Genomic DNA, 24,534 nt, shown 5'->3' with positions numbered 1-24,534 from the left:
ATCATGATGTACTAAAAAACACTTTTCTTGCCATTACTCAGCGGCATGTCTTAGGAACAGAAGGGGAGGCATTTGGTCGGATACTAAATTGGTGACAATTATCTTGAAACTGTGCTGAATGTAGAGATCTTCTTTAGAGATGTGTGTGGATGTAAACTGTAAATGCAGCTTGACTGCTGTGCAGAGGTATACACCTGCAAGGTAGTAATTCTAGTCTTTTTATTATATTTGTACAATGCTTTTTGTACTGAAGGGGAAAAAAACTGTTGACTACTAACAACCTGCTGAAGCTAAATACTTTGATCATTAGGCCTGCTGTGGCATGTTTATTGCAGATTCTGTTGTCTGGGTTAATGTCACGCTGTCATACCAAAGACACGACAAACAATGTCAACTGTGCATTAAACAAGACATTATTGACCAAATGATACCTATATTCAAAAAATATCCTGTCATGGTCATGACAGGTGCCATGTCATAGCTATGATGGTGTCGTCATGACAATTTCATGTCAGTTTTACACATTGCCTGTCAGATATTGTGTTGCTGATACTTCACAGCTGGTTGAGTTTTTTTTTTTTTTTTCACTGTCATGAAGGCGGAGCATGTTCTGATGTGTTGACTGACATGTTTGTGTAGAACCTTCCTTCTGTTTGTTGACTAAGAGGAACCCCTGAGGGCTGTGCCATGAAGCCAGTTCAACAGAGTGCCTTACTCTCTCTTACTCTCTGTGCCTTAGCTGGCTCCACTACACCTAAAACCCCAATCACAGATAACAGGTACCACAAAGGTGGTTATCAACAGTCTCTGCTAAATTAGGCTTTCTTCATTAGGCTCTGAGCACGCTCCCATAAAACCAGCCAAATGATGAAATAATATTAAAAAGGTATCACAGTAGTATTATTAGTGAAAGATATTTTTTTGGTTATTTCAAGCAGTAACTGAAAAAAAACTGGTCTGGACCAGGTCAGCCCTGCAGCATAAGTTACCATGTCAATCTTGTCAAGTTAAAGGAGTGCCACCGCAGTGACACAGAAAATCCTGGCTTTAGACTCACCATCCCTCACTAAGACACTCATCTTTGCTTCATGGTACAGCCCTCTGTTATGCACGCCTCTGACATGTTTATATGCTCTGGGTTTACATTCTATGTGTGTCATGATATGACTGATGGTGGAAACATAACATCACAATAAGGGATTATCTTCTTTTCATTAACCCTTAGGGACTGTTTGCTGCAATTTATGCACTTTTCATTCTTCATTTTTTTCATGATTTTGGCTGTGTTCATGCATATGGCACACAATTTGGCAAGATATGTATTTTTTTGTTTAATCTGTAAATTTCCAGCTCAGCTCCTACAATAAGTCTAAAATACACTGTGGAAATAAATTGTGATATTCATAATGTTAAGTTAAAAAATGCTCCATTGAAACCCATTCAAACTGACATTTTTGATCCCACAGCCATCAAAGCATAAAAACATGTGTTGTATTATTTCTGGGTGTCATCGTAGGCTTTTGACTTGGACTGTGATCATCAAAAAAAATCTACTTTGCATGTACTATATTGAAAATAATTAATGTGTGTGTGTGTGTGTGTGTGTGTGTGTGTGTGTGTGTGTGTTTTCACCTAAAAACATAATGATCATCATGAGAAAAAAATGGCATTTAAAGCGTTAAAAATTCAAAAAAATTAATGAATATTTGATAAGAAAATTCATTAAAAAATAAACTCAATGAAATAATAATAATAATATTATATTTTATATATAATATTTTTTAAAGCTTGATTTTGAAAAGCGCATTTTGTGTGCAGAGCGGTATTGTGAATATTTGACACTGCACAAAAATAATGTATAAAAATTAATGTTGCTGAGGCGACCTCGAGCTCACTGGGTAGAGTGTGTGCCACCATGTGCCAGAGGCCTCTGCAGCAGCCTGTGGCCCTGTGCTGCGTGTCATTCCCCCTTCTCTCTCCCACCTTTCCTGTCTCTCTCACACTGTCCTATAAATAGAGTGAAAATTCCCCCCAAAAAATAATCTTTAAAAAGCAATGTTGCTGCCAATTATTGACACATCCTAGGCTGCGATTAAAAAATAGCATCATGACAAAGCCTGGCATTTAAAGGGCTAAAAATTAATGAATTTGATATTTGTGATATAATATTAATGTATAATAATATTAATGATAACATCTTTTTAAGTGTGGAGTGTGTGTAATATTAAAGTGGCCCTAAGGATTAATTAAGTGTGTGCATCCCTACTTAAGGTCACATCGATGAACAAAACATTTTATAAAAGAAATAAGTAGGGCTGGGCAATATCATAAATATCATGATACAAAACCGTTTTGGCCATTTTAATATTGTAACTGACTTTCTCTAGTTTTAAAGGCTGCAATATAGTAAAATAAAATAATTTTATGAACTTACCAGACTGCTCCAGCTGATCTATTATTTGTCTTTACACACTTAGTCATTATGTCCACATTACTATACAGTACTTTTGAAAAAAACTGTTGATATTTTGTGAAAGCACCAATAGTCAACCCAACAATATGGTCACAATATTGATATGAAGGTATTCAGAGAAAAATACTGTGATGTTTGATTTTCTCCATATTACCCAGCCCCAGCAGTAAGTAGTATATAACACAGGCAGGCTCTGAAACTAAATCAAACTTGGAATCTCTGCAAAATTCAAAGTTTTCCTCACTGAGCTGTAACCCACATTTAAATGTCAGTTTTATCTTCAAACTCTTCTTTTTGTGTATTTTTCCTCCGAATATTCTTGAGACAGCACAGAACTGCAGAGCTTGATGTAAATGGGGCAGAGTGAGTGCCATATAAGATCAGGCTCTGTCATTCGGTGCTGCTGACTCACATATGTTGCTTTGTGGAGCGCAGAGAGAAGAAATGCTTGTTAACATGATTAATGGTGGGAACATGAGAGAAGGACCGACACAAAACTCCACACAACCCCAAAGTAATACTGCACATTTACTCAACAGCCTACATGACCATGAGTGTATTCTGGCAGCTCAACCTAATAAAGTGAATAATGAATGAATGTAATGTAGTTCACTAATTCACTGAAATACTTTGATTTGTTCCTGACAGTGATTGTTTCAGTGCAGTGTATTTCACTTGCGTATTCTGAGTCATAAAATACAGTCTGTGCTGTCTAGACTAAAATCTGGACTTTCTATATCTGAAAGTTCCTTAAAATGAATGCAGTAATATCATAAAAGTCTCTTATTAGTGAATTATGTATCTTATTATATTCTGGCTCTTGTTGAGTCCTTGTCCTCATTCTTGGTATGGTTTCTAGCAAAAACATCTTAACACATTAATGTTGCCGCAGTCATGAATGACAAGGTATGTACCAGACGCGACAACGTTGCGAAGGCTGGTATTGTTTTCACCTTGTGTGTCTGTGTTTGTCTGTGTGTGTCTTCTTTGCAAAATGCAACCCAGGTGACACCTGTTGTAGGAGGAACTACCACAGAAGCTGTTTTGAGTATTTTGCCAGGTGTTTATGTGTCTATCTGCCGGTATGTCTGTCTGTCTGAGATTTTGTTAGCAAGATAAGATGTCTCTCCTGTGCAAAATGCTATCACTGAACTTTACAGGTGTGTCGTTGAAATCAGAATGAAGTTCAGGTTTAAGGATGGGTGTGGTCCAGGCTCCTATGAAAGCTGCTCACCCTTGCAGCAATTTTTTTACCAGTGGCCATTGACTGTGGGCCAAAAATCACTTCCTCTGTAGGCCACCATTGTGAAAGAGACATTTATAAAACTTGACAGGACAGCTCCAGCTGCAAACAAGGTTGATTATGATTTTTTATTCTGAATTTTGAGCCATGGTGGTTTCATATTCGTAAAACCTTCCTCGAGATACGAAAAGTAATTAAAAATCTGTGATGTCATCACAATGTAAAGTCTACAAATGGAGCAGGAACTCATGGTCGCAGATATTCAGTGGGCCGCATACCCCAGAAACCTGGAAGCTAGAAAACTTTTTTGGCATATGCTGCAAGCGGGCAACTCCATTGGAATAAATAGGCACCATCTTTGATTCGGCGTCAGGTATTATTAAAGTCTATGGTGTGCGCCAAGCAAGAATGCTAGAAGTAAGGAGGCTAGGAAGTAGGAAATGCTGCCACCACCATGCTTCACTGTTGTGATGGTATTTTGCAAGTGAGGAGTGGTGCCAGGTTTCTCCCAGACATGGTGCTCAGAATTGAGTCCAAAAAGTTTGATCTAAAGATGTTAACTCTTAAGACACTTCCTGAGATATATCCTGTGTCCTGGTTCCTGTTTACAAATTTGCCAATCTTAAGATAGCAAACCAATGACCAGCTCTACTCTCCCTATGATTGGCTAGTACTCATTACCTTCATTGGTTGGATTAGTTAGGTTTAGGCAAGAGGAGTGGGATTGCTAGGAGTCTGGGTAAGACAGCATGTTCTCATGCCAGCTCGTCAAATGGTGCCACTCTGTCAGTGACCCTCTGGGTCTACTTATGATGTTTTCAGCATCCTTATGCATCAGCAGTTTATGCTCCGGGATGCCGTTACTGTGATGTTAACAAATGCACATAGGGGGGTGACGCTGCACAGTCCTTATGTTTACAAAACAGCACATGGCAAACAATGCAACTGTCGATGGTTAGGATTAGGCAACAATGTTACTGACGGTTAGGTTAGGCAAAAGAAGCACATGATAAGGTGTAGAAAAATATGCCTTCCACCAGCATATTATAACAGCATCACTGGTTTTGTATGAGCTCATTCTCATCTGATGCTGTCCAGCAGCAATCTCGGTGGGCATGATAGGTGGCTTTTGGCGCTACCCTCTTAAGCCAAAAGTGCTGGCCGAGTGGACATACTTGACAAGTTCAGAGTGAGAATGGGCTGGTTAAGAATGTCAGGGTAAGCGGGCATTTGGGACAGAGAGCATAAAGAGGTCTTGAGAACGCAATGAATACTGTCTGCTACTTTTCTGTGTGATAAAAATACATAGGTAGTGCAAGAGCATACCAAGGATTGCCTGATATGATTACGTAGGATATACTATATGATTTTGGTGCATTAGTTTCCAGTGGTACACATAGTAACAGTGCATTCAACCTGACATCTGATGCATCTTTGTAAACTTTGCGAATTCCACTAGAATTCCCAATAAAGGTTGGTTGAGTTCAGTAACACATGGCTGTACAACATGAGCATAATGAGGATCCTGATGTTTCGGTTTAAATGGCTGACAGAGCTCCGTGATGGTTAATCCTGAAATGTAAAACTGGCTTAGTGGGACCACCCAGTCAAGTTCAGGCGTGTGTTTACTGAGAACCAACAAACGATGACGGAAAGGGAGGAAATTCCCAACTGAAAGACAGGTAGAACGGGTATGTAATGGGAAATAATTATTACAAATTAACTTCTGCTGTACGTAAAGACCCCAGATTACCTATACATGTATGCACGTAATAGTTTTTCAGTCGTGCCAGTGACAACATGAGGTCACATGAGGTCAGAGTTGCAGCAGCAGCAGTGTTCACTGGCTGTTCCTGGTTCAGCCTGGCTGTTAGAGCCTGGAACCACTGAAGTGTGGCTGTTGAGCACCTAAACAGGCAGCAGAGGAATCACTTTTCCAGTTTGTATGTCAGTGCGGTTAACACAAATGCGGGACAGCCGAGAAGTCAATCTGATTTCCCTCATGTTGATTCACTGGCGGCATGAGAGCATGTTGACGCTTGGAATTTCTCCCACAGCTTTCACACACTCCTGCATGTCTACGCAGGGCTGCCTTTGTAAAAGCAGGTTTTCCTGCAGTGGGTTTTGGTCTCAGAGGACACTCCGCCTCTGTTATTGCCTGTTTTTTAAATTTTTTTTACTCATGCACACCTGGCAGACATCACATTAAAACAAGCTTTCCCTCCAGCCTGCTTAAATTTATATGCCAATGCAAATACTGTAGCTCTGACATTTTGATGTGTGATGTTTATATCAACTATTCTCATTTTGTAGCATGCATGCAAACCATCCCCTGCCTGTTGCCGCTGGAAACAAGATACAAATAAGTAGTTTAGTGAGTGTGTAAAGCTGCAGAGTTGGTGATAACTTTTTGTGGTTTCATATACTATGACTGATACTTGTTAAATTACAAGGTACAAGGTAGATTTATTTGTTTTTAAATGTAGTTTAAAAAATGAAAATAAAATTTGTCCTTGATCCTGCTACATCTTTTAGAGTCTAAGGAGTTTAGGAGTCCAAGTAAACTATGTCATTTGATTCACTGTTTGTAGTTCTAGTGAAAACCATAAACTGTCTTTCCGGTGAACAGTTAAATCAGTCATACACTGTCAATAACCTTGTATCATCAAACATCCACTGTATGTATGTATGTACGTATGTATGTATGTATGTATGTATGTCGATACAGATAGATACATAGATACATATAGACAGATAGATAGATAGATAGATAGATAGATAGATAGAGCGATGAGCGTCCACTTGGACTCTGCAGTAACCTGATTAGAATTTGGTGGTCAAAGGTCACAGTCACTGTGACATTGTCCGTGTCATTCTTTGCTGATTGTAGAGATCTTCTGTGCTGCTGGAGGAAAGATGTGTGTGAAGCATCATTTACACAGACATGGATGTAAACTGTAAGTGCAACTTGACCGGTTCAAAAAGACATACAACTGCGAGGCTGTAATTGTACTTTATTTTCAAACACCTATTTTTTCACATACTTGTATACATAATAATTGTCTGTTTTACTTTGAATTGTCCAGTTTTGTTGTCCTTGTTCTGAGCTGGCATGTCTGTTTATGTGTAAAATCATGATAGCAATGCAAAATAGAGTCATATTCCTTTTTGTGTACATACTGGGTCTATAAAGGTGATTCTGACACTGATAAACAAGACATCAGTTGTTTCATCAAATGCCCCCAAAACTACACCTGTTCATGTTAGAAGAAAAAGCTGGTGTATTTTGTCTTTTATTTAGAGGACTAGTTTGATAAACACCAACACAAATACAACATGTTACAATTTAGACCCTGAAACAAGCCTAAAATAATTAAATTGAAGCCGACAAAACATTAAATACATAGTAGCAGTGTATGGCCTGGGTAAACCTGTTCAGTGAATCACCACCCATGTATATATTTATCTTTTATTTACTCTTGCTTTTCTGTGTATGCAATTAAAGCTACTGCACAGTTTTTTCAATTGTGTCGACAGGTTGCACACTTGGTTAAACAGTTATTTCAGGATGATGAAACAATTAAAGTTCATACAGTAGCTACAGAGGTATCTAAGGTTTTTCTGAGGACAGTTTCTGGGTTTGTGACCATTGTAAGGAGTTAAATAGATCTTGAGAAAGTATTTTATTTCACAAGTCTGAGAAATTCTGTTAACATTTTGGTAACTCTCAGTTTTCCCTTAGAGCAGAGTTATAAACACTTTTTTTTTTTAACAGATCTCTAAAGAAGTGTTGTACGGCAGTCACAGTCCGGTCCACACCATGTCGTCTGCCAGCCGCAGCACCCTGCACAGCCTGCAGGGCTCCATGTCCCCGCCCATGGTCCGCTCCATGCCCTCGTCCCCCTCCAGGATGGCATACGGTGGGGGGAGCACAGGGGGGAGGACGGGGCTGGTGGATCCAGGCAGCACCACATTACCACGGGAACGCCTGTCAGGAGCAGGGCGATCCAGCTCCCTCTGCACCAGCAGCAGTGCCATACTGGAGAGGAGAGATGTCAAGCCTGGTGAGATACCTGCAGGCTCCTCAGCCAAAGAAACCATTATTCTTTGATTTATTGTTACAAGAGCAATGTACATATTTTTATGCATCTGCACCTGCCATAGCTGTGGTGGGGGACGTGTTTTTGGTTTGTCCATGCATACTGTCTCATTGTTGTGAACCTGATATCCTCAGAACACCGTGAGGAAATTTCTTCAAATTTTGCACAAACATTGACTTTGACTCAAGGATGAAATGATTACATTTTGGTGGTCGAAGGTCAAGGTCACTGTGGCCTTGCATCCGTCTCATTCTCACAAATGCAGTATTTAAAGAAGGCCTTGAGTGAGTGTCCTGAAATTTGGCCCAAACGTTCGTTGTTAGACTTAACAATGAACTGATTCAAATAAGGTGATCGAAGGACGAAGGTCTATGTGACCTTACATCCCATATCTCAAGAACGCCTTGAGGCAATTTCTTCAATTTTAGCACAAATGTCCACTTGGACAAACTAATAAGATTTGTGTTATTAAAGGTCACTGTGACCTGGTCTCTCTCATTCTTGTGAACTTCAGAACACTAGACATTTTATATTCAAGAGGTCAAAAGTCAGCTACACAGTCACATCATATTGTCGGGTAAAACACGTCTGGACATTACTCAACGTCATATCTCAGGAACAGAAGGGAAGACATTTGGTCAGATACTGAACTGGTGACATAAATCATGAAACTGTGTTGATTGTAGAGATCTTCTCTGCTGCCGGGAGGAAGATGTGTGTCATTTGTGTAAACAGTAAGTGCAGCTCGATTCCATGATGAAAGGAAACAATTGACATTGACTTATTTTGGAGGCACACGTCAAGCATTGTTATTTATATCCCAGAATAACAAAAACGCTCAAGAGGGTTTTACAATTGGTACAGTATACACCCTTGATTTGGTTAAGGACAAAACTCAAAAAAAAAAAAAAACAGGAAAAACAAGAGAAACCTTAGGGAGAGCAATGAAGACTGTGGATCAGAGACAGGTTAAAACAACTCAAAGGTGCAGCCAAGCTGGACCACAGAGACCTGGAAAGACAACAGACTACAAACACACAAACACACACACACACACACACCCCAGCCAAACAAGGTTTTTAAATACTACATTTTGAATTCTTGCCAGCATTCATAATTGCTGCTGTTGTTTGTGCTCCACCTGTTCTTACGTAACAAATAGCCAACAAAAGACTGAACATGCAGGCCAATCGTGCATGTTTACTCGTCTCTTTAACAGTGAGTCAGGAGTGAGTCATATGAATAGTCTTTGATGCTTATTGAAGATATTATCATGTGGTGCCTAATGCAGCTCCTGCATCATGTCATGAGAGACTTAAGACCGCGTTTCATAAATACATACAGTACATGATGTGTGTGTACCAAAAAAAAAAGAAGTTAAAGTCTTAAATTGCGATGATGCCTTGAATGTATTTCAGTAAAGACAGTGGAGTCTGCACTATGATATCAGCATGTCATTGGTATCGGCAGATATTTGCTTTACAATGAAATATCGAAATCAGCCAACATAATGATATTTGCCGTCACAAACCGATGTTACACCCAAGAATTTTATTGTGATTCACTTGTTAGATTCCTCGACCACTTATGACCAAATGTAGATGGCCACTGTAGTCGGGTTTCCATTAACTCTCAAATTGAAATTGCAAATATAAAATACACCTAATGAAAACATGTCAATTTACAAAAACCCCTATTTATTGCAAAAAAAGTTTTTATGCTCACATGAGGTGGTATTTTTGGTGATTCAAAAACCCATAATTCACAAAACTGCAATTGAAACAGAGTCACATGATGTTCTAAAAACATGACGCAGTATGTGTGGACAGAGAAGGAGACCCAGATTTTCTTTATTCTTATACAAGACAAAGAAATTCCGGCGATATTGGATTCAAAGCAGCATGAAATGTCCGTATTTATTAAGATGCTTGTGTTTTAAGCATCCATCGCTATGCTTCTTGGAATATGATCGCAAGAGGAGAAGTCACAGAACATCGCAAGAGAGGTCGTATAACATCACTCAGTGGAAACACAGTCGTCTCGCAGTTGTGTTTTATCGACATTTCAAAAATATCACTAAAATTTTGCCCAAATCTTTATTTGAAATCTGCCTTATGTCTCTCTGGACTCTGTCTTAACTCTTGCCTTTCTCAATTCTTGTGTGTGTCAGACGAGGACGTCGGCAGCAGTAAGAGTATGGCCCTAGTGCTGCGTGGGGAAGGAGGACCTCATTACCCAGACTCCTACTGCTCCTCCCTGCAGGACGGAGGAGGTCGCCTCAGCATTGCCTCCTCCCAGTGTAGTGCTCCTCCCTCTCTCACAGCGGACATGGTGGACGCTGGGGTCACAGGGATCCCAGGGGGGCTGCAGCAGTACCGCGCCTCCATTAAACCCCTGATGGGCTACGGAGACGGCATGGAGCACCAGACCCGCTCCCTCCACAGGTACACACGTTGATTTAACCAGCAGAAGTGGAGTTTAGCCTTTAATACACTCACAGTATGCACTTTAGACCTTGTGCTGTAGATCATTTAAATAGGGCCCAGTGGATTTGTCACTGATGCTCACACAGATAGATGCATCATAAATGTACCTGCAAAACCAGACAGCATTTGGTTGATATTGTATCAGTTGTAAACCTGTCAGGGATCAATGGACCAGTGAGGAGCAGCCACAGTGAGATAAAGAGATTGGGTGACAGGCTGCACACCTCTGCCTTCTTTACTGTGTCCTGTTGTGGTGTGCTGCATGAAACCAGATAACGGTTGTGATTTCTTTATTTAAACAACCTGAGTTTGTTTGGCTGTACTGTAAACACACACAGCAGCTGCTCTAACACTGGATTTGTGACAGAGTAGCTGCTCAAACACTGTTTGATGTTTGATCTTGGTGTTGGTTTCATGCATATTGCAGAGCTCTGAAAAAAACTACCACGAACATTGTGGTGGATCTGCACACCTACTATAGACAGAATAGTCACTGTATGTTGCAGCTGCTGTGGCAGAATCTGCATTTACCTCCATCTGCACACACTTGAACAAAGCTGAAATGAGAGTCCAACTTCAGCTGGACTGTGTTATGTTTCCATGTATGCTGTTTCCACACTTGGTGGGTTTCCGTTAACCCCCAAATTGTGCAAATTGAAACTGCACATATAAAATTTACCTAATGGAAACATGTTAATTAAAAAAAAAACCTCCCATTTGCCACAAAAAAGTTTCTACCCTTGCACAAGGTGGTATTTCAGGCGATTCGAAAAAGCCATACTTCACAAAACTGCAATGGAAACACTTTTGGGGCTTTTCTAGGTCACATGGTGCTATGGCTATGTGCTTATCAGTAGGAACTGGCTCCCTAATGATGCAGCTGGAGCTACAAGAGCTGTTATTGCATCACATAACTCAAAAGTTCAAGAGCGGATCATCAAATCCATAACTCGCCTATGTGGCTTGGATTGGAAATAATAATGGCTAATGCAGTGGCTGCATAGAAATTAACCTGCTAATGTTTTGAACATCCATCACCACGTTTCTTGGAATGTTGTTGGTAGAGGCGAATTCGCATGACATCACTCAGTGGAAACGCAGTCATCTCGCAGTTGTGTTTTCTCTTAAGTTTTGCTCAAATCTGTCATGGCAACCGCGTTCTAAAACGACTGTTAAGTGAGCAGTAAACAGTGAGGCTGATATCAGATGAATTTACAAATGGTAACACTGGACCACCTGCTGCATCGTTTCTGCTCAATCCCTCACGTGTATGAGGATGACCTGAATTACTTCTGTATTATACTTACATGAGAGGTCATCAAATAATAAAAATGCATTGAATGGCATGTGACAGTCAGTAACAGCAGTAAAGAATAAAGCAAAAAAAAAATCAGGAAAAAGGCCCTCTTTACAGGAGCTGATGATGATCATGATGGTGATATAAACTCACTTTAAGCAGAAAGGTAGAACTGATGGCTGACATCAGCTGGAGCAGTGATTGACTGCAATACAGTAACAACATTTTACTTTTAGTGTGGACCCACCACACTGAGAACAGTGTTGATGTAACCAGGTGTGTGTTTGTGTGTGTGAGTGAATCCATCCATTGTTCCACCTGTTTCTCCACCATCCAGGCAGAAGAGCAGGAAGTATGGAGACAGCCAGCTTCCTCCACTGGGCACCAAAACCCCGCCTCCGTCCCCTCACAGAGTCAATGAGGTCAGGATGATAGAGGGACAGATCATCGGAGGGGTGGGCCTGGTGTCTCCAGACAGGATGTCTCCCATTCGCCGGTCCCTGCGGCGGGACAGTAACGGAGCCACAGTGGAGGTCGTTCACAGAAGCAGAGGGAGTGGCTCGTCATCCTCTACCTCATCTGTCTTTATGGACAGCCCTCTGGGACAATCTGAGAGGCTGTTTCAGGGTCACGTGACTGCCAACAATGCCCAGAGGTGAGCTCAGAGCCAGAGTCATCACCTTACTGTATTTACTGTAAGCACTAAACAATGGTAAGTATTCATTAATGACAAGGTCCACTGGTTCATGGAGGAAATCTTCCGACTGAAGTCATTTATCAGTGGTAAACACAGAAAACCTCAGTCACAAGCTTAGCTTCACGCAAACTCCGCATGAGCTACACATTTCTTTATTGCTTTTCAGTATTGTTAATAACCGTTGAGTAAATGATCAATCCTGTTACTGTGAGTGTGACAGGTGCAGCAGCAGGATCGCAAACACTGAAATGGCATTCATCCACTGAAACAGAAAAAAAGAATATCTGAATGCCTAAATTTAAAACCAAATAGCTACCCAATTAACAAATACCAGATAAAGAATGAACTGATATAAATGTGATGGTCAACGTCACTGTGTCCTCATAAAACACATTTTTGACCATAACTCAGTAATTCATACACTAATTATGTCAAAATTTCACACAAATGTCTAATAGGATATAATGATAAAGTGATGACATTTTAGACCCAAAAGGTCAAAGGTCAGCTTCACTGTGCCATCATAATGTTCTGCAAAAACACTTTTCTGGCCACCTTGAAACTGCTGATTGTAGAGATCTGCTGTTGGGGCAAAGATGTATGTGACGCATCCATGTTTTCACACACGTGGATGTAAACTTTAAGTGCAACGTGACGAGCTTGTAGAGGCATACAACTGTGAGGCGGTTATTGTTGTTCAAACCTTTGACAGCACTGCATGATGGGAAACTCTTGATCTTGTGGTTACTATGAATGTGCATGTGTTTGTTTTTTCCAGTGAGAGAATGAAAGCTATGGAGGAGCAGATAGCCAGTCTGGCAGGTCTGGTGCACAGCGCTCTGTCTGTGGGATCAGATATTCCAAGAGTCAAGGATGCTATCAGGTCTGTCACATCTGCCGTAAACCCTTTGAGCCAACTGCAGCTTCAGCAATTCAAATGAACACGTACAATATGTTCTTTAGATACATCCATGAGATGTAACAGCAATATGTAAACTGTGTAATAAAAGATAACTCGGCTAATTTGCACAGGAATGAAGCACTTATGATGCATTTTATCCCGAGTCTTTTTTGCTGTTGGGTTTTTCTACTATTGACCCTCTGCCCTCTGATTTTTTATGTTTATTTTTAGGTTTTAGTCCTTAAGTGTTTTCTAGGCATGTGTTTTTTTATCTGTTTTTGTTTTTATCTGTTGTTTTTAACTTGTTCTTATTGTCTTTTTTTTTACTGTGAGCTGCTTGGCGCTTCAATTTAGCTTAAATCTACACTGAATATTTCTGGATAATTCAGGTAGCAACATGAAATGAGCTCTGTGTGCTGTGTTAACTTTGGCTAGAACAGGGAAGATTAAGCATAGGATTTAACTGTCTGTGTCACTTTGCAGTGAGAGTGCTGACCGCAAACGCCTCAAGAGCAGACCTGGTGAGATATTTTTTTGCACAATTTTACCTACCAGCAGCGACATGCTTGTTATGATTTGAATGTGCTGACGACATTAAATTTTCCTCTCTTTGACCCTCAGCAGTGTCGTCTGAGCTTCAGAACTCTGCTGCTTTGATTGACAGCTTCAGCCCCGCCCCTCTGGCCCTTCAAACCTTTCAGGCCCCTCCTTCTGATGGCGGGCTGCAGCAGAGCTTGGTATTGGCGAAGAGAAATGTGTGTGAGCTGCGAATGCAACTCAACCAACTCAGACACCTGCAGGTACTGACGTGTGTACTCAGTATTAACATTTAAACTGAGTGTGAAAACCTATGGTGGATCTAGATCTTCATGCACAGTGAAGCTCTGATAAAGGAGTTGATGTGGAGGTAGGAAGGCAGTTATGTAGCTTTATGAGCAGTTTGAGTGAGTTGCAAATATCTGTGTGTCGTATCTGAAACATGAACAGCAGTACAGAAATACTGAGAGGTAGGAATAAACACTAACTTAAACATGTGTTCCATAAACACAGCCACAATATACACATATATATAAAGTTGGGACATTGTGTAAAATGTAAATAAAAACAGAATACAATGATTAGCAAATCCTTTCCAATTTATATTCAATTGAATACACTACAAAGACAAGATATTTAATGTTCAAACTCATAAACTTTATTGTTTTTTTGCAAATATTCACTCATTTTGAATTTGATGCCTGCAACATGTTCCAAAAAAGCTGGGACAGGGGCAAGAAAAGACTGGGAAAGTTGAGGAATGCTCAAAAAACACCTGTTTGGAACATTCCACAATTTAACAGATTAGTTGGAAACAGTGTGTCATGATTGGGTATAAAAGGAGCATCCCCGAAAGGCTCAGTCGTTCACAAGCAAGGATGGGGCGAGGTTCACTGCTTTGTGAACAACTGTGTGAGCAAGTAGTCCAACGTTTCTCAACGTACAATTTCAAGGAATTAAGGGATTTCATTGTCTACAGTCGACAATATCCTCAAAAGCCTGTGACCTTTGATCCCTTAAGCAGCACTGCATTAAAAACCGACATCATTCTGTAAAGGATATTACCACGTGGGCTCAGGAACACTTCGGAAAATCATCAGCATTTAACACAGTTTGTCACAACATCTACAGGTGCAAGTTAAAACTCTACCATGCAAAGCAAAAGCCATGTATTAACAACACCCAGAAACACCGCTGGCTTCTCTGGGCCCAAGCTCATCTGAGATGGACTGACACAAAGTGGAAAAGTGTGCTGTGGTCTGACCAGTCCACATTTCAAATTCAGCCATCCATCCATTTTCTTTCGCTTATCTGGGGTCGGGTCGCGGGGGAAGCAGCCCAGGCAGGGAAGCCCAGACTTCCCTATCCCGGGCCACTTCGTCCAGCTCTTCCCGGGGGATCCCGAGGCGTTCCCAGGCTAGCTGAGAGACATAGTCTCTCCAGTGTGTCCTGGGTCTTCTCTGGGGCCTGCTACTGGTGGGACGTGGCCTGAACACCTCACCAAGGAGACGTCTGGGAAGCATCCTAATTAGATGACTGAGCCACCTCATCTGGCTCTTCCCAACGCGGAGGAGCAGCGGCTCTACTGCGAGCTCCTCCCGGACAACCACGCTTCTCACCCTATCTCTAAGGGAGAGCCCAGCCACCCTACGGAGGAAACTCATTTCAGCCGCTTGTACCCTGGATCTTGTTCTTTCACATGAAGTGCAAAATACGACAAGACCCTGGACTGCTGAGCAACTGAAGTCATACATCAAGCAAGAATGGGAAAGAATTCCACCTACAAAGCTTCAACAATTAGTGTCCTCAGTTCCCAAACGCTTATTGAGTGTTGTTAAAAGGAAAGGTGGTAAACATACCCCTGACCCAGCTTTTTTGGATCGTGTTGCAGGCATCAAATTCAAAATGAGTGAATATTTGTAAGACCAATAACCAATAGCTGGAATATGCATTTACAATATAATTAAAATCTGAATATTTAGAATTTGAAATATAACAAACTCCAAAACAAAACTTTGTTTCAACATCATATACAGCAAGTGCCCAGAAACTTTTTTCTAATGAACACAGTGTTGGTATAGGTCAGTAGAAAGGACAGTATGTACAAGGTAAAAAAAAAAGAAGACTCATAAATCTACATTGTAAAATCATGCAGCTAAGATCCAGCTAAAATCAAAACATGCCTCTCACTCACATATTGCTGTGCTGGTTATCCTTGGGCTAATGGTCAGGTGGGGATTTCTATCATGGGTGGAGTTAGCGCATCACCACAAATCACTTCTTTTTAAATAACTACAGAACTAACTAAATAACTACACAACTAACTAAACAACTAACTACACAGCTAACTAATGAAGCAACTAAATAAATCAAAAACAAACAAAAAGCTCCACATAATAAGTATGCTGATTTGACGCACATGATGCATTGACTGGATGCACATATGTAACACATATGTATCTCAAAAGATGAATTATCAAAAACAGTAAAAATTAACATAAAGAGGAATTAGGGGGAAAAAATCTTAAATTCCATAAAACTGAGGTATACAAAGTGGGTTATGGGTAAGCTTGACAGTGGCAGTATGTACATAAATATATAATAGGTCCAAGGACCATCACAGTCATCCTCAGTGGACTGTAATATGTACACCAGATTTTATGGCAAAGAAGTCATTAGTTTTTGAAATATCTTGATCCAAAGAAAAAGACCAAGTAACACTACTTTTCCTCAGGCAGTTATGGTGTTGAATCCTAATACCTGAGCTGTTCCCCTGTCCAGCTGTCAAACCAGGAGAGTGTGAGTTCAATGCTGCGGATGGCGGGTCAGGAGCTGGCGGTGCTGATGTACGATCGGCTGGCTCAGTCGGAGGAGGCGTCGTACAGACGGAGAGCTGAGATGGAGGAAGAGAGGATCCACTACCTGGCTACAGAGGAGAGAATACTCACACGGCTTCGGTAAGAGTGTGAATTGACTCAAAAGTAAATATTTTTCATAAAAGTTTTGACTTTTAAAAGAAGAGTTCAAGTCCAGTATTAGCTTTTTGTTATTTTTAGATACCTGTAATCTCTCACGACATTAAGTTAAGCAACATTTTTATGTCTTTCACTTCCTCCTCTGTAAAAAGAAAAGCCTTATTTGGTATAATTTTGTTTCCGCAGTGCAATAAATACATGGCTGACCAAATGGTGTCTGCAAAAAAGTACAAAAAAGTTCAGATAAATAACTTGTGAGAGGTGTCTGAATGCAGCACAAAAAAACTAATGTTGAAGTATGTTTTAAAGGGTCAAGTCCAGGGGAAAACTCGGCCAGCAAGCGCTACGTTAAAGGTGCAGTTTGAATATATGAGAATTATGCCAGACTGAAAGCTTTCTTCACCCCATACGAGGAGCTTCAAGAGCCCTCGTAGCAATGTAAAAAACCCAAATGTCTCCCTGAATGAATTTTGGATAAAACGATCATTATTATATATTGGCGTGTTGACAGCTTGCCTATCACTAACATTCAAAACAACAAGACTGTCTTTGTTTTTTCGTGTTTGAAAAAGTGTGGTGCTCAAATGTCATTAGACAGAACAGCTAAAGTAATGCAAATGTAGCTAGGTAGAGGCTTGATATTGTATTTTTAGCTTTTCAGACAGATTGACGAAAGAAAGCCGTCAGGTCAAAATACACAGATCTGAAAGCTACAGAAGCTAACTCTTCAGCTCTCTATTCAAATATTGTCATGTCCCTCACTTCTGAATATACATAAGCAACATGACTAAGTAATACAAAGTAATGAGCTGATCCAAAACAAATTTACCAAAAGACCTGCTCTAGTGAAGCTATTGCTTTCGTGATGTGTTGCATTGGTGTTTTGTTAATGATGTGCATGATTTGGAGTGGTGTGTGGAGGAATAATTATATCACACTCATTCTAAAACTCCTACTCGCTGTGCTTGATAAATGCCAGGCTTCTGTTTGCACAGTAATCTGTACTATAAAGTCAGTGTGGCGCATGCTAACATGAGAATGAGTTCTGATGTCTCTGGAAACCCATGTCACAGCCCATCAAATCACTTCCCATCCCCCGGCTCTATTTTTAACAATATGTTTCTTCACATTTTCTCTCTGGCTAAAGATGTTGCCGTGCTGTGTCTCGCATGTCACCAATGATTTGACTTCAGCAGCTGTGACATCATAACGGGCATGATGTCAGAGCAAGTGTTTAAATGTTGAAAAGGCTAAATCACCACTTTAGAAATCCCGGCCCCTGATGAAAAGTTTTGTACAGTGTAGTAGAGCAGCCTTGAAGCAGTGTTTTTCTGCTCAACTTGTTGTCTGCTGCAGTGACTCAAGGCTTCAGAGTTCTACAGGTGCAATGTGAAATGCTTTGACACATCCTGCAATCTAATAGGGGGCAGCATTACCCCTACAAGTCAACTACTAACTAACAAGAACACGCAAAGTTTGACCACCTGCTGAAACTCTGAACTGAGCTACAGTCCTAGCTCAGTTCAGCGGCATCAGGAGCAATTTGGGGTTCAGTATCTTGTCCAAGGATACTTCAACATGTTACCTGGAGGAACCACTAACCTTCCGATTAGAAGACGACCTACTCTACCTCTGAGCCACACTCAGTAATGTTTACATGTATTTTAAAAGTCCTGTTTTAGATGGACTAACTTAAATATTTGACTTTTTTTTAACATCATGTGTTACTGACTTACTGCTCTCACATAATCTTCATATGTAGCGTTGGCCCATAGTTTACATCACAGCTATCTTAGCTCAGTTTTATCAAGACAGTAAAAGCAAGAAATAGCCACAAAACCATTTACTGACATATTTTGGAGTGTCTTACAGTACGATTTGTGTTATCATCACTTGCAAAGTCTGTGCTTTGTGTGTCTCTTTAATTTGACATTTCTTGCTACAAACAGTAGATTTTGGGGTTTGGACCATGAATTATCTTGCTCTGGACATGCAGTATTTTGGTTTTGACTCACACTTTGATTGAGATACAGATTTAAGATCGTGGACTTAAATGAGTGATGAATGGTAAGCCGACAAGCTAGCTTTCCATACTTAGCTCAGCCTGTAGTGGCTAACCTAAACAAACCAGTATTTCAGACTTTGGATTCTCTGAACTGGGACATGTTCTTGGTCTACCTGAATCACGAGAATGGACCTTGCAGGGGACACACTACCTTTCCTTTCTTTTTAAATTCGTGTGTCCCTGTGTATCAGTCTGAGTTTTTTTTGGGTCCGTGAATGCAGTGCAGGCAGAGCTCTCCATGTGTTCTTTTTTATCCCCTCAGCAGCAGTTTGTGAGTCACAGGGTGGATAATTGATCTGTCGATCCATTCACAGTTGATTTGATCAAATGAGAGGCAGCTGATGCAGATGTGAGTAAATGCAAACTTTTAGACCCAACAGAATGAATGGTAAAGTTTCACTTTCACTGCACCTGGCATTCTGCTGCTCCATCTGTGCACTCTCTGCTACAACAGTGTGATACTTTGAATAACCGAACAGTATATATACTTCAACAGCACTACAAATGAAAGGTTCCAGCCAATACAATATAATCGATTACAGGGCTGACACACAGAGGCAAACGTTCAGGCTCACATTCATACCTACAGCAATAATTAAGTCTTTAGACTATAGAAGGAAGCCAGAGAAGTCAGAGAAAGCCCACGCTGACACGGGGAGAACATACAAACTCACCACAGAAGAGCCCAGAATTTGAACACAGCACCCTCTTGCTGTGAGGCATTGCTAACCAACACAACAGAGATCAGACTGGGGCTCTCTACAGAGAATTGGACATAAAACATATACATTCCACAAACGGTGCTTTTACAGGTCACTGCAGGTCTCACAAAGACTGATAAAAGTCACTCCAAACCAAAACAAGGACTTACTGTCAAAAGCAGCTTGTGTCTGATAAGTTCTGATAATTTAAATGCATTTTAAAATGATGAGATATTTTAACCCAGCAGCTGTAAAGATGCTCTGAGAGGCTGCACTATGAGCAGGAACTGAGCAGTTAACGATGTGCAGCAGCGTCACTGCCCACATTATCCATCTCTATAAATGCAGTAACAAGGAGAGAGAGGGAATTCTTCCTTCATGCTGAACCATGAAAGTGAAGTTGACTTTAATTAGCTCCGTGTATGATCTACAGTGGGCACTATGATCACTACACATGTGCTTTCTCACATTATACAAGTTCTTTATTCTCATCATGTGCACCACAATTACGGTCATTGGCAATGAAAATGTCAGGCCTCAGGCCCCTCCAGCAGTGGTCATTAATATCTATAACAGAGAATACCCTGTAAGAAAAAGCAAAGACTGAATCAAAGACATGTAAAAACAAAGCATTTCCTAGTACCTCCAGAATGTCTTTAATACAGCAACTGAATAATGCAATGTCTTAGTCACCACGAATGCCTATGTTTCATCCATCATTTTCTTATGCGTTGAGTAGGAATGATAACAATTAGTCGGTCAATTAATCAGTCGTGAAGAATTAACATCACTTAAAAAAATAAAATAATCTATGCAATATGTTGCTGTGAGATTTGATTGAGAGTATAACACATTTGGTATTGTTTGAAATTAGATGTTTTTATCTTAACTATTTGTCGTGATCAAAAAGGCTGTTCAAAAAATAATGAAAATCAGTAAAAAATGTTTATAACACAGAAACTGTTCTCTGTCTGAAGGACTAAAGCCAAAACTGGCTCTTAAGATATAATATCATACCATTTTCGTAATTTGATGACCACCAACAGAACTATGGAACATCTCAAATTTACTCTCTGCTTCCACCTTGTGTCTACAGAAGGCTATTACATGATTGATTGTCTGTCTGTGTTGACTGTTTTTGCTACATGTTGAATGTCTTTTTCACATCTCAGTGAACTGGAGGACTATGTGGACCATTTGCAACAAAGCTCCACCTCCAGTCCCGACCAGCTGCTGATCACTCTGAGAGATGTGGAGGAGGGAGCGGTGAACCTGCGGAGGGTGGGAGAAACGCTGGCCACCCTTAAAGGTTGGTGGATTTGGGTTGTATCAAGACAGTTGAATTTAATTCAATTTTATTTTATTATAAAGCCCAATATCACAAATCACAGTTTGCTTAAAAGGGCTTTACAGCATACAACATCTCTCTGTCCTTAGACCCTCAAAGTGACTAAGGAAAAACTCCCCAAAAACATCCCTATACCCTAAATGGTAGAAACGTCAGGAAGAGCAACTGAAGAGAAATCCCTCTTCCAGGACAGACAGATGTGCAATAGATGTTGTTAATAACAATACAATTACAGTAGATGACAGAGAGGGAAGGAGAAATGGCAGAGATGCACAGCAACAATAATCGTAACAATAAGATATAACAAAAGTAATGGACATAAAAATTGATAAATGTAATTTATGATAGCATTTAATATTACACGCAAATACAATAACAGTCATTTGTATATAATAATAGTGGAGGTATGATTAATAATAAGAGCAGTAGTAGTTGGCGTTGAGTAGGATCACAACATCAGTGCAACCATGACCCACAATTCAGGTGCTGCTGCGAGCAGGTCCATTGCAGGAATGAATCAAACTGTATCTCGCTATTGGCTGATTAAACCATCACGAGATTAGATCAATATTTTTGATGTTAGTGGAATCATCACATTAGTAAATGTCATGGTACAAAGTATCATTAGAAAGGGTGAATTTAGAAAAAGGAAGTATGAAAATGATGTTTATGTGATGCTGATGTTTAACATTTTAGATTTATGTTAGTAAGAGATGATGATCAGTGATCAATTTAATTGATTATCCAGCTGGGTGTGAGAGTAAGGGTGCACTGTGCAGCCGTATAACTGTATGTAGGACAATATAAATATTGGTACTCTGTATTGAAACGTTTCATTACAGTTCATGCAAACATACATTGCTCTGTATGTCATTTGTCAGCTTCTGTTCATTGTTTTTTGCCTGTTAAAGTTTTTGGGGGGAGTTTTTCCTTAGTCACTGTGAGGGTCTGAGGACAGAGGGAAGTCATATGCTGTAAAGCCCTCTGAGGTAACACGTGATTTGTGATAATGTGCTTATTAAATAAAAATGAATTGAATGATTATATATGGTGACATGTAGGTAAACAAACTACACAATAAAGGTTATTTTTTGCTTCATCTTATGCCTATCGTTTGGTGGTTTTCCAGGTGAGTTTCCGGAGCTGCAGGCAAAGATGCGCTCAGTGCTGAGGCTGGAGGTGGAGGCGGTGCGTTTCCTGAAGGAGGAGCCTCTGAAGATGGACTCCATGCTGAAGAGGGTTAAAGCCCTTACAGAGGCCCTCAGCTCTCTCCGCAGGTGCTCCTCAACTTCACTCAGAGGTTTAAACTGTTGTGTTTAGCAGGGAAATATCATTATGGCCATCTTTGTCCTCACAGGTGTGTGTCAGAGTCCACCCCAACAGCCAGATCAGCCCAGGTGGAGCCTCTAAAGGTCCTGGAAACAGAGCAGGGACCCCTGAAGACCCAGAGCCCCCAGAGCTCCCCCAAACCCCAACCGCGATCCTCGGTCAGAGCTCCTCTGCCAACAGCATCTCTCTCTGGGAGTCAGGCGGAGGTCAGTCCAGCAGGCTCAGCCTCCCCAATCATGGCCCGCAGAATGAACACAGCAGCTGCAGGGATCCAGCCCCAACATCACCACCCCAGCCCCCCACTGACACCCACCCACGGACGGGACTCACCCAGTGTAGCCAAGGTACTGCACTGATGATGGCTCCATCTGCTAAATAATCATAACATGTTTGAAGCATTTTATTGAGAGGGGTCAGGTTACACAGATTGTTGCAAATACACACAAACATAGAAATTATTGCTAAATATACAAATGCAGCATGAATATGATTAGTGCATTTACATAACTAATTCAGACATCGCTCTTCTCCAGGATTTTTTAAATTACAAAAAAATAAAAATAAGACAAAAGAGAGAACAGGGAAACAAACCAACCAACAAAAAAACAAAACAACCCACATAGCCAAGACACCTAATAGTAAATCAAAGGATCCTACAATTTGTTGGGAGCAAAAATTATCAAATGCCATTAGACCGTTGTTTTTTCCAAATATTGAACAAAAGGTTGCCAGATGGCATTATATAATTTCACCCGCTCATTTCCAATATATCTTATTTTCTCCATCTCAAGAGTACTGACAAGATCATCAAGCCACATTTTAACATCAGGGATGTTTCTACCCTTCCACAACATTAGCGAGCATTTCTTAGCTGACATGAGAAAGTAGTTGATTAGTTGTCTTTGCGTCAATGTGAAAATGTCTGATGTCTCAGAAATATTAAAAAAAAACAATAGTTTGTGGCTCAGGCTCAATTCTTGATTTATAAAATGTCTTAAATTATATGGAAAATGTTGCGCCAGTATATCTGAATCTTTGGACAAAATATATAACAGTGAATTCGAGCGGCTTCTGTAGATTGACACGTGTCGCACAGAGAGGAAACAGAGGTGACTAAATACTTATAACTTGTGAGAGTGTGTGCAAACAGGTGTTTTTGTCGTGTAGAATATGAGAGATGTTGTTGTGTTTTGAAGGTGAGTCCTCGCAGCAGAGAGGGCAGCCCTGCCCTGCAGAGGAGACCAGGCCCTCAGCACTCACCAACACAGGAGGGCCACACTGAACAGACCATCAAACACACACAGACACAGGATGAGGTCAGTGTTCACAGTGTGCTTACTCTCTGTTACTCTGTCTCATTCTTCTAGTGTTTTGGTCAAGTCAAGTCAATTTTATTTATAGAGCCCATTATCACAAACCATGGTTTGCCTCAGAGGGCTTTACAGTGTACGACATCCCTCTGCCCTTAGACCCTCACATCACCCAAGGAAAAACTCCCGAAAAAGAACCCCTGTAACGGGGAAAAAAAGGAAGAAACCTCAGGAAGAGCGGTAGAGGATATTGAAGGATCCCTCTTCCAGGATGGACAGACGTGCAATAGATGGCATAAATAACAAATGAAATACAATCATGGCCAAAAGGAAAGAGAAAGAGAGAGGGAGGAGGGGGAGAGAGGCACGGCAATAGTGGAAACAGACGTATGTCATATTACAATAACGATAGGTGTGAAATTATCAAATGCACTCTATGATAATGTTGAGGGTGTTGATAAAAGTCTCATGCATATATTGATAGGGAGGTGTCCAAAGGCATGATCACAGCATCTGCGCAACCAGGACCAGGACCACGATCAGGGCGAGCAAGGGGCACAGTATCAGTGCAACCACAGCACGAGCACAACCAAAGGCAGGGTCACAGTGCCAGCACAGATATCGCCACAATCAGATGCAGCCAGGATTGCGGCCAGGTTTTGGGAAAGCTAGGAAACAAGGGAGCAGGAATGCTCCGGAGAGGCAACGTGATTAGCGTAATGCAGTTCAACAGACCCAAGGTGGTGAGCAAAAAAAAGGATAAACACTCAATGAAGATCCTAGGGTCACTGATCAGCAATTACGACTTTAAAATGAATGCCAGAGAGCAGTAATAAAAAAGAAAGGAAGAGAGAGGAAGCAGAGCCAGAGTGGCAGGTCTGAACGGACCCGCCGGATCGGGACGAAAGCTCTGCCACCTCCCCCTCCTCCCCCTTCATTTCAACTGAGCACAGGAAACTTTTGCTCCAGTAATATGCACATTAATGAAACTTGGGTCACTAATCAGCTATTATGGCTTAAATACAAAGGTCAGAGAGCAGTGTTAGTCCCCACTGCTCTCTGACCCCTATAG

The 24,534-nt window shown here is 40.8% G+C and overlaps 1 protein-coding gene across 1 annotated transcript in view; it reads left to right on the top strand.

The window, feature by feature from the left end:
- The window catches only part of LOC121951855 (sickle tail protein-like), a 104,656-nt gene that overhangs the window by 63,111 nt on the left and 17,011 nt on the right, over positions 1–24,534 (top strand). Inside the window, exons 6-16 of the mRNA XM_042498341.1 lie at positions 7,492–7,780; positions 9,987–10,260; positions 11,937–12,254; positions 13,075–13,179; positions 13,681–13,718; positions 13,819–13,997; positions 16,516–16,691; positions 20,648–20,784; positions 21,953–22,100; positions 22,181–22,496; positions 23,349–23,468. Of these exons, the coding sequence (XP_042354275.1) occupies positions 7,492–7,780; positions 9,987–10,260; positions 11,937–12,254; positions 13,075–13,179; positions 13,681–13,718; positions 13,819–13,997; positions 16,516–16,691; positions 20,648–20,784; positions 21,953–22,100; positions 22,181–22,496; positions 23,349–23,468 (2,100 nt within the window). The remainder of the gene's footprint in view (positions 1–7,491; positions 7,781–9,986; positions 10,261–11,936; positions 12,255–13,074; positions 13,180–13,680; positions 13,719–13,818; positions 13,998–16,515; positions 16,692–20,647; positions 20,785–21,952; positions 22,101–22,180; positions 22,497–23,348; positions 23,469–24,534) is intronic.

Source organism: Plectropomus leopardus, chromosome 12 (genome assembly GCF_008729295.1).
Source record: "Plectropomus leopardus isolate mb chromosome 12, YSFRI_Pleo_2.0, whole genome shotgun sequence".
In the NCBI taxonomy this organism is placed as follows: domain Eukaryota; kingdom Metazoa; phylum Chordata; class Actinopteri; order Perciformes; family Serranidae; genus Plectropomus; species Plectropomus leopardus.
Note: the sequence above shows the minus strand (reverse complement) of the source record. Positions and strands in the feature narration are given on the sequence as shown.